This window comes from Bos javanicus, chromosome 18 (genome assembly GCF_032452875.1).
Source record: "Bos javanicus breed banteng chromosome 18, ARS-OSU_banteng_1.0, whole genome shotgun sequence".
Classification (NCBI taxonomy): Eukaryota; Metazoa; Chordata; class Mammalia; order Artiodactyla; family Bovidae; genus Bos; species Bos javanicus.
In genome coordinates this window covers 60,970,265-60,981,061 of record NC_083885.1, presented here as the reverse complement: position 1 = coordinate 60,981,061, position 10,797 = coordinate 60,970,265, and the positions used below count along the sequence as shown (strand labels likewise).

The 10,797-nt window shown below is 48.0% G+C and overlaps 1 protein-coding gene across 1 annotated transcript; it reads left to right on the top strand.

Moving 5' to 3' along the window:
- The first annotated feature begins 5,702 nt into the window (after nucleotides 1-5,702).
- Nucleotides 5,703-9,402, top strand: LOC133229468 (cationic amino acid transporter 3-like). Its single transcript, XM_061385836.1, has 3 exons — nucleotides 5,703-5,981; nucleotides 6,608-6,815; nucleotides 8,523-9,402. Exons 1-3 carry the CDS (start codon nucleotides 5,703-5,705, stop codon nucleotides 8,726-8,728), a joined length of 693 nt encoding a protein of 230 aa, XP_061241820.1. The 3' UTR covers nucleotides 8,729-9,402.
- Nucleotides 9,403-10,797: the final 1,395 nt, after the last annotated feature.

The window sequence follows — 10,797 nt, the reverse complement described above, 5'->3', positions numbered from 1 at the left end:
GTAATAATGTTTGTCTCTACAGGTGTGAGTGGTCTTTCCAGCTTCTTCAGGCTAGAAAACTCTGAGAGGGTGAATTTTTTTTTAATGTAAATGTCTCTGTTTTTAATTGGAGGATAATTGCCTTACAACTTTGTGTTGGTTCCTGCCATACATCCTCGTGAATCAGCCCTGGGTAGACATGTGTCCCCTCCCTCTTGAGCCTCCCTCCCACCTCCCACCCCATCCCACCTCTCTAGGTGTCACAGAGCATCAGGTCTGAGCTCCCTAAGTCATACAGCAAATGTCCACTGGCCATCTGCTTTACACATGGTCACGTGTATGTCTCCATGCTCCTCTCTCAATGCATCCCACCATCTCCTTCCCCATGTCCACAATTATTGTCATAGTTTCACTCACCGTCCTCTTGGGAGCAGCCTCTCCCCAGAGAGGGACTTTCTGGCAGCTGTACTTACCAGAACTTTCTGCTTCAAGTCTGAGAAGAGAGGCTCTGAGAAGACTTCTTTCTGCATCCATTGCATCTCCAATGTCTTCTTTTAAAGTAATCCCCCTGACTACTGAGCCTGTGCTCTACAGCCCCTGTGCCACAGCTGAAGCCTGTGACCCTAGAGTCCGTGCTCCCCAACAAGAGAAGCCTGAGCACCGTGGCTAGAGAGCAGCCCCCTCCCCCATCACTGCAAATGGAGAAAGCCCCCGCAGCACAAAGACCCTTCCCAGCCAAAAAGAAACACAGAAGTGGCTCAGATGGAAAAGACTCCGCCTGCAATGCAGGAGACCCTGGTGCAAACACTGAGTTGGGAGGATCCCCTGGAGAACAAAACAGCAACCCACTCCAGTAATCCTGCCTGGAGAATCCCATGGACAGAGGAGCCTGGTGGGTTACAGTCCATGAGGTCACAAAGAGTTGGACATGACTGAGCAACTAACACTACACTTTTCCTACCAACTTTGGGGTTTCAAATGAGTCTTCACTCGACCAACTAAAACTTTCTGGAATAGGTTAAGCCATTTCATCTTGTGTGGCTGTTTGGGTTTTTGTTTTGTTTAATTTGCAATATTATAAATCAACTACACTTCAATGTTAAAAAAAGTTAATGTGAGAGTCAATCAAGTATGCATTTATGTCTCCTTTTACTCCCTGATAGCTCAGTTGGTAAAGAATCCTCCTGCAATGCAGGAGACCCCAATTCAATTCCTGACTCAAGAAGATCAGTTGGAGAAGGGATAGGCTACCCACTCCAGTATTCTTGGGTTTCCCTTGTGTCTCAGCTGGTTAAGAATCCACCTGCAATGAGGGAGACCTGGGTTTGATCCCTGGCTTGAGAAGATCCCTTGGAGAAAGAAAAGGCTACCCACTCCAGTATTCTGGCCTGGAGAATCCCACGGAATGTATAGTCCATGGGGTCACAAAGAGTCAGACACGACTGAGCGACTTTCATTTCACTTTGCTGGTTTGTGCCCAGTGTTCTAGCATGTGGGTCACTTGACTCAGGTCAGAATCTAGTCACCACTTCACTAGCATCCTCCAAAACTGCAACATTCCCCTCTCACTCTCGGGTTTTCCTTCCAAGAGGAGCAGAGCTCCTGATCTCTTGCATCATTTTCCTTCTCTGTCTCTGTGCTCAGCTCTCCCAGCAAACAGAGCTCCCTGAAGAAGCAGTCCAAGTCACACCCTTTTTACCCTTTTCCATCCTTTGTGCAAGGCTGGGTGCAGGCGCGATGCTGGTTCCATGTTTGCGTTGCTTGAATTAACATCAGAGTCGTTAAGCTCCCCTTCTCCTGGTTGGGGTCCAGCTGGGCTTGTGTGTTCCCCCGCACTGGAGTGTCTCAGGTCATGTGCAGACAGTGGGTATCGAGCAAGAGGACTGGGAGGGAGCAGGGTTGTAAGTCGGGTCCCAAGTCTTACAGCCCACATGTCTCATGGTCCTTTATGATCAAATGAGTTCAAGTGTCCATGGAAAGAATCAATAAACAATCTAACAGGAATAAAAGAGTTTTATTTGAGCCAAGCTGAGCACTATAGCCTGGGAGGCAATCACTTAAATAACTCTGAAGAACTGCTGTGGTTTTTTTTTTTTTTTTTTGGCCCAGCTGCATGGCATGTGGGAGGAGGGGAGTGTGCAGGGTCCTTAGTTCTCAAACCAGGGATCGAACCCATGCCCACTGCAGTGAGAACACAGAGTACTGCCAGGGAATTCTCAGAAGTGTCCCACTGAAGCATGGTTTCCAGCACAGTCTTATGTCTCATCCAACAGAGAACATACATCACACATGACAGGGTGTACTTCTTCAAGGTTTCAAAAGAGACAGACTTAGTATGTAGACAGTGAGACAGCAGGGCCCTGGTATCCGGGAAGGGAACCTTATCTTGGAGGGAGTGTTAACTTGGACACCATGCAAAGGGAGTTACTCATTCTTATCTTCAAAACAGATGCTCTTTACCTCAATGGTTAAAGCAGATGAGCTGTGAGAGTTAAACAGGCTGTTTTAGTTCATGCACAGTTCAAGATGAATCATGTATAAGGAAAATGACTTCCCCATACCTCAATATGTGAACGTCTTCTCCATCACAAGCAGATAAAAATCTTAAAACCTTATGATCTAGCAATTCTACCTCTGAGGATATACCAAAAAGAACTGAGAGTATACCCATGGTCACAGCAGCATTTTTCACAATAATTAAAACATGAAAGCAACCCAAGTGCCCACTGACCAGATATGTACCAATAACAGAGTACTATACAGTACTAGAAAGGAAGGGAATTCTAACACATGAGGGATGCACCTTGTCGATATCATACTCAGTAAAATAAGCGTGACTACACTTGAGAACTATTGTGTGATTCCATTTAAGTGAAGGCTCTAGAGTCATCAGATTCATAGAGACCAAAAGTAGAATGATGCTTGCCAGGAACCGGAAAAGGAAAAAGAAGGAATTGTTGTTTAATAGAAATAGAGATTCAGCATTGACAGATGAAAATGTTCTGGAATTTGGTTGCACAAAATATGAATATACCTAACATGACTGAGGGGCTTTCCAAGTGGCACTAGTAAAGAACCCGGGGGCCCATGCAGGAGATGTAGGAGACCTGGATTCAATCCCTGGGTTGGGAAGATCCCCAGGAGGAGGAAATGGCAACCCACTCCAGTATTCTTGCCTGGAGACTCCCACAGAGAGCAGCCTGGCGGAGCTGCAAAGAGTCGGACGTGACTCAAGTGACTCAGCACACACACACAAAACATGATTGAAATGGACACTTAACATGAATTAAACGGTAAATTTTGTTGTGTGTACTTTACTACAACAAAGAAAACATCTCAGGGCCTTCCCTGGTGGTAGAGAATCTGCTTGTCACTGCAGGGGACTCAGGTTTGATCCCTGATCAAGGAAGATTGAACATGGTGTGGAGCAACTAAACCTGTGCCCTGCAATTCCTGAGCCCGTTCTCTAGAGCCGGGACTACTGAGGCCACAAGGCACAGCTAGTGCAGCCCGCCCGCCCAGAGCCTGTGCTCCACAACAGGAGAAGTCGCAGCTGTGAGAAGCTCCTGCACCGCCGCAGAGTAGCCCCCACTCGCTGTGACTAGACAAAGCCTGCGCGCAGCCACAAAGACCAAGCACAACCAATCAGTAATCTAATTAATTAACAAAAAATCATCTTAACTACTTAAAAAAAAAACAAAACCCTCTCAGAACCTCCCCCGAGGGTAACCACAGAGGAGTCAGGGCTGATAGCAGCACAGCAGATGCTCCCCGCCCGCCCAGCCCCATCTCCACCCCACCAACCCAGGGCTGAGGACTGTCTTCTGTGCTCAGGACTCCCTGCTTCGGTTTTTGGAGATGTCTCAGCTCCAGCCCCACACGGCTTACCCTCAGCCTCCCTGACTGACCCAGTGCTCCAGGCTCTGCTCCAAGGATCCAGTAAGTCTTGGGTCACCCTCTTCTGTGGGAGACTGGGGTGCTGAGTTCACGTCCTCCCAAAGAGACCTCTGCAACCTCAGAGTGCAGAGGGGTCAGCCTGGCTCCTGACTGAGGGTGGAGAGACCCGTTTTCCGTGGAGATGAAAACAGGATCTGGAAGCTCTTGTGTTTTATGTGAGAATCGGTGGGGTGTTTGGGGGCAATGGGAGGGAAGGTTAGATCAGTGCCTGGAGGTTCTTGTGTGTGTACTAAGTCACTTCAGCTTGTCTGACTCTATGCGACCCTATGGACTATAGCCTGCCAGGCTCCTCTGTCCATGGGATTCTCCAGGTAAGAATACTGGAGTAGATTGCCATTTCCTCCTCCAGGGGATCTTCCCAACCCAGGGATCAAACCAGCGTCTCCTACATTGGCAGGCACGCTATTTATCACTCTTTTTTTGTGGGGGATGGTGGTACTTGTGCTCAAACAATAGTGAAGATTGTCCTTATACAGGGCCTATAATATGTGGGCCACCAATTTTGGTCTCTTGTATACCGTCCACCTTTTGAATCTATCCTCATCTGCTGATATGAGGGAACTGTAAAGGACTTGCATGTTGGTGTCTGTAGGGGATGATGGTAGGTTGTTGTTCAGTCACTCAGTCATGTCCGTCTCTTCACGACCCTGTGGACTGTAGCACACCAGGCTTCCCTGTCCTTCACCATCACCTGAGTTTGCTCAAGTTAATGTTATGTTGATTTATATTAAATCACCTTAGGGTTTGTTACACCCAGCAACAATTTGAAGCTCGTCTCTAATATTTATCATTGGCAACAACAACAGCAAAAAGGTAGTAAAATATACACAACATAATATTTACCATCATAACCGTTTTTTGAAAAATTCAGCCCCAACACCCACATGGTTCACAATTCCCCCTTGGGGATCTGTGGGTGGGGGAATCTTAGTTCCTCCACCAGGGATCAAATACAGGTCCATGGCAGTGAAAGTCTCACTCCGAGCCACTGGACTGCCAGGGAATTCCCACCTACATCATTTTTAAGTGTACAGTTCAGTAATGTTAAGTATATTTACATTGCTGTCCAGCCAATCTGAAGAGCTCTTTTGTATGTTGTAAAATGGAAACTGTGCCCCATTCAACAATACCTCCCATTTCCCCCTTAACCCCAGCCCCTGGCAAACCACCATTCGACTTTCTGTCTCTATGGCTTTGACTCCTCTCGATACATCATAGAAATGGAACCATACAATATTTGTATATTGGTGAGTGGCTTAAGGGTGGCGCAGATGGTAAAGAATCTGCCCACAATGCAGGAGATCTGGGTCGGGACAATCCCCTGGAGGAGGGCATGGCAACCCACTCCAGTATCCTTGCCTGGAGAACCCCACGGACAGAAGAGTCAGAAGGGTTGCAAAGACGTGACTGAGGAACTAATACACACAGACAAGGGAGTGACAGGAAGCTTTTTCCAAGCCTTTTGGGTCTTAATTACCTTAGCTCATAAAAAATCCTTGAGCCAAAGTGGCACATTTGGGAAGACATATTCTCGTCGCCCTCACTTCTCTTCAAGCAAATCTTCGAGTAATCTTGAAACATTAAAAATCTTCTTTATTTGAAGAAACCAAAGTTCCCACAGAGAGAACTTGCCCAGTGTGTCCTTTTACCACCTGCTCCCCATCCCTCCATTCCTCTGTGGAACTGAGCTTCCAGGGTCAAGGGCAGATGGACATCATTGATGACTTCGTGTCTTGCTTTCTCAGCAGATCGTAGCCTTCTCAACTATGTCTACAATGCTGGGTCAGTATCTTCACCAGTTTGGTCAGAAGCTGGTCCGCAGGAAGCCACAGTTCAGGGAGGAACCTGAGAGTTCTGAGTCCCCTCCTCCGAACACCGTGGACCTGGTGGTGATAGGTTTGGCCAACATGTTGGGAGCTGGCATATACATCCTGATTGGGGGAGTGGCCAAATACGTAGCTGGACCAGCAATCATCCTTTCCTTATTGGTGGCCGGCCTGACTACCGTGTTGTCTGGGCTCTGCTATGTCGAGTTGGCAGCCAGAGTAAAAGTACCTATTTCTAGGTATTATGTCAGCTATGTCACAATGGGACAACTGTACGCCTTCATCCCTGGCTGGAACCTCTTACTGTATTTCATTATTGGTGAGATGATGGGGAGAGGGGAGAAGTGGGCCTTAAGATGGAGAAAGTTGGAGAGATGAGTGGGGGCTTCACTCATTCCTCAGAACTCTGTTATCCACCTTCGGGGCAGGGTTGGGAGAGGGGTAATGGTGGCAGGAAAACTGCACAACCTCATTGCACGCAGGTCTGTCCTGCTTTCCTTAAGTGATGGACCGAGAAACCAGAGGAAAGGGAACTGTAGGGAGCAGGTGAGAGGGAGGCACGTCCCTAGGCTCATCACCTGACCACAGTGAAGTCTTTGCTGAGCTGTTGCCTTCCTGGATTTTCCCTTACACCTCAACTTAAAAATTCAACTCTGATCTAGTCCCTCCTAGTCCCATTTACCTGTGTTTCTTTGTTTTCCATCACTTCTGTCTCCTAGCATATTAAGTAGTTGGCCTTTTTGTGAATCACCTGGGTCTCCCCTGTCCACCCCATGAGAAGCTCTTTGAGATCAGGTGTTTTTTTACTCACCTCCTGCCCCAAATATCTCACACGTGCATAATAGGGGTTCAGTTTCTGTCTGCTTGTAAACTTTCCTTCTTCTGTTGCTGCAGCCATTGCTTGTATAGCCCGGGCCTGGAGCTCCACCTTTGACAGCCTGATTGGGAACCACATCTCTGAGGCATTAGAGGGAACTTTCTCTCTGCAAATGCCCTACTTCCTGGCCTCATTTCCAGACTTTCTTGCCCTGGGCCTGGTGCTGCTGCTCACAGGTGAGAAGGGACCAGAGACAGAAAGGGAAGAACAGGGTATGGAGGGGGAGCTGGCATGGGGAAGGCTTGGGGTGGCAGAAGGGTGGGGAATTTGGACTGGGAAAAAGGGTTTGGAATAAGAGAGAAAGGAAGGCAAGACATTTTTTCCTACCCTTGGACTATTGGTAATTTAGGTTGGATCATTCTTTGGTGTGGGGTGCTGTCCTATGCATTTCTGCTTTATAAAAAAATCATTGTTGGGTGAATTCCCTGGTGGTCCAATGGTTAGGACACTGTGATTTCACTGCTGAAGGTTTGGGTTCAATCCCCAGTCAGGGAACTAAGATCCCACATGCCAAGAGGGGTACCCTCCAAAAAATCATTGTTGGATGTTGAGCAGCATCTGTGATCTTTATGTGCTAGATACCAGTGACACCCAGCCCCCAGATTGTGACAATTGGAATGTCTCCAGACAGTGCCAATATCCCTTGGGGCACAAAATCATCCCATCTGGGAATCACTTACCTAGACCAACAAGTTTCTTCCTCTATACTGAGATCAAAGATTTTTTTTTAACTGAGAGGAAATCCACATAAATTTAACCATTTTATTATTTTTCCTAGCTTTATTGAGATATAATTCACTTCATGGCAAATAGATGGGGAAAAATTGGAAACAGTGAGAGACTTTATTTTCTTGGGCTACCAAATCACTGTGGATGGTGACTGCAGCCATGAAATTAAAAGGGACTTGCTCCTTGGAAGAAGAGCTATGACAAACCTAGACAGCATATTAAAAGCAGAAGCATCACTGCCGATAAAGGTCCATATAGTCAAAGCTGTGGTTTTTCTAGTAGTCATGTACAGATGAGAGAGTTGGACCATAAAGAAGGCTGAGTACCAAAGAATTGATGCTTTTGCTTGTGGTGCTGGAGAAGACTCAAGAATCACTTGGACCGCAAGGAGATCCAACCAGTCAATCCTAAAGGAAATCAGTCCTGAATATTTATTGGAAGAGCTGATGCCGAAATAGAAGCTCCAATACTTTGGCCACCTGATGAGAAGAACTGACTCATTGGAAAAGACCCTGATGTTGAGAAAGACTGAAGGCAGGAAGGGAAGGGGACGACAGAGGATGAGATGGTTGGATGGCATCACCGACTCAATGGACATGAGTTTGAGCAAACTGTGGGAGATAGTGAAGGACAAGGGAGCCTGGCGTGCTGCAGTCCATGGGGTTGCAGAGAATCAGACATGACTGAGCGACTGAACCACAACAACAGCTGACAAACAGCATTGTAAAAGTTTAAGATGATTTGATAAACATGGATATTGTGAGATGATGGTCACAGTAAGAAAATATCCATCAGCAGGTGTCCAATTCAGTGGCACTTAGTACATTCCCAGTGCTGTGTAACCACCACCCCCATCCAGTACCAAACGTTTCCATTACAGCAAAAGGAAACCCTGTACCCACTGAGCAGTCACTGTCCATCTGTCCACAACCACCAACCACCAACCACCAGCCCTGGGCAACCACTCATCTGCTTTCTGTCTCTATGGATTTGGTTATTTATTTCTCTAGCCTCACTGCAATGCATGGGGAACTCCCAGACCAGGGATTGAACCTCTGCTCCCTGTAGTGGAAGCTCAGAGTCTTAACCAATGGATTGCTAGGGGAGTGCTGGATTTAGTTATTTTGTTGTCTCATTTTCCATTTTTCTCACAGGACTCCTGGCTCTGAGAGTTTATGAGTCAACCGTGATTAACAAAGTGTTCACAGGCTTGAACATTTTGGTCCTCAGCTTCATCATCCTCTCTGGCTTCATTAAGGGAGATCTGCACAACTGGAAGCTCACGAAACAGGACTACACATTGGCTGCAGCTGGATCTGGGGATGCCGATAGGTTAGGAGGGTACCCTTGGTTGTATTAATGCATGTGTGTGTGGTGTGCAGAGTTGGGAACATGGTGGGGACTGAGACCTGGAGTGATTGTCCAAGCTTGGGGGTTCCTGGAGCCCAGGACCTGTGGTACTAAGGGAGGAGCCCAGTAGAGATGGCCGAACACACCTCATCCATGTTCCTCCTCTTTCCTCCTCTCACCATAGCTTGGGCCTTCTGGGTTCTGGAGGGTTTGTGCCTTTTGGCTTTGATGGAATTCTCCAGGGAGCAGCTACATGTTTCTACGCATTTGTTGGTTTTGCTCACATTGTCAATGCAGGTAACATGCATATCTTGTGTCCCATCATGGTTTGGGAACAGAACAGGGTGCCCTTGGGCACAGGGGCAGGTAGAAGGTTAGGCTACTTTTGAAGCTTGAAGAGTAAAGTGGGTTTTGTGATTTCACCCCAGTGAAACCCCAGTGACCCAATACCTCTTCCCATCCTGAAGGGAGAAAAGCCAGAAATCCTCAGTGGTCCATGCCCTTGGCTGTCGTGATCTCCTTCTTCATCTGCTTTTTGGTGTGTTTTGGTGTCTCGGCGGCCCTCACCCTCATGGTGCCCTACTACCTGATTCAGCTCGAGAGCCCCTTGCCGCAGGCTTTCGTCTATGTTGGGTGGGAGTCTGCCAAATACGTCGTGGCTGTTGGCACCCTCTGCATTCTTTTATACAGGTCAGTGTCATGGTTTTCTCTTCATCTACTGTCAGATGCTCAGGTATGCCCAGCCCCTGGGACTGAGAGATGAAAGAGAAAGACATCTTGCCCCAGGTAGACCAGGGAGCAAAAGCCCCGGTCTCTCCTGCTTCTGCGCCTTCTCACACATTCCCATTTTCCCTTCCAGCCTTCTGAGTATCATGTTTATCATGTCTCAGTTGACCTATGCAATGGCAGAGGATGGGCTTCTTTTCCGGGGACTTGCCTGGATCCCTGCCCCCACCGATGTCCACACCGATGCCCGCATCATTGTCCGCACCATTGCCCGCAGAGGAACCCCAATCATGGCTGTCTTGGTTCCTGGAACTCTTGCAGGTGAATAAACAAAACTCACCCTTTTAAAATCATACTTCTTAACTTGCGTATTTCCAGTGGTTTCTAACTCTCCCCCCACCGTCTTTGCTCCCTCATCCCAGCGGTCATGGCGTTACTCTTCGACTTCACTGACCTGGTGGACCTCATGTCACTTCGGTCCCTGCTCGCTTACTCCCTGGTGACATTTTCTGTCCTTGTCCTCAGGTGAGATCCCATGACACCTTGACTTGGTGGGGGGGGGGGCGGTGCTTTTCGACTTGTGAGGGTTGATGGGGAGGGAATCATCTTCTACCTTCCTGCTGCCTCCTAAATGTCCTGCTACCATTGATTGGGGAAAGAGAGGCATTAGACTGGTTAATGTTGGATCAGCAATAGGGGCTGTTACTAATATTGCCTTAGTATTTCTAATTCAGGTATCAACCAGCCCAGAATGGAAGCAAGAAGGAGAAAACAGAGGAGGAAACTAAGGTGGAGCCTGAAGTTGAAGGAGGTCCTTTGGAATCTGAACCTGAAGCAGGAACCTCAAACATTCTAAAGAGTCTGTGGTTCCCTCCCAGCACCATCCCCACCCAGAAATCTGGCCAGATTGTCTATGGATGTGCCTCCCTGGTTGGTGAGCAGTGGGGTTTCTCTTTGGTCATATTCTGAAATTGACAGGATGGTACTGGAGTGTGTATTTTGTCAGTTGAGGAGTCTTGGCAATATTATGGCCCCTCCTGATGTGGACAGCCTGGGGAGGGGTGTGACCCGAGGTCCTGACATCTTTGTCTTCTGGGTCCAGCCTGTTCTCCTCCACCTTGACCCTTGCAGTTCTCCTGCTGATAGTCCTGAGCCTGATCCTGTACCAGTGGTCCAGTCAGGTGTTCTCTGGAGACCCCGGGCTCACAGTAGTGGCTATGCTACTGCTGCTGCTCACCATTGGGGTCACGGTCATCATCTGGAGGCAGCCTCAGAGCCCCTCTCCTCTTGAACCTACATTCAGGGTAGGTGACCTTATGGGCCCAAAGTGTCCACCTTGAGTGAAGGTCTGTG

What these genes read in the sequence shown, in the direction of transcription:
- LOC133229468 (XM_061385836.1), top strand. Translation starts at nt 5,703, where the DNA reads ATGTCTACAATGCTGGGTCAGTATCTTCACCAGTTTGGTCAGAAGCTG. An exon ending in ATGTCGAGTTGGCAGCCAGA is followed by an intron (nt 5,982 to 6,607) that starts GTAAAAGTACCT and finishes CGTGCATAATAG; the next exon opens with GGGTTCAGTTTCTGTCTGCT. An exon ending in CCTGGTGCTGCTGCTCACAG is followed by an intron (nt 6,816 to 8,522) that starts GTGAGAAGGGAC and finishes TTTTTCTCACAG; the next exon opens with GACTCCTGGCTCTGAGAGTT.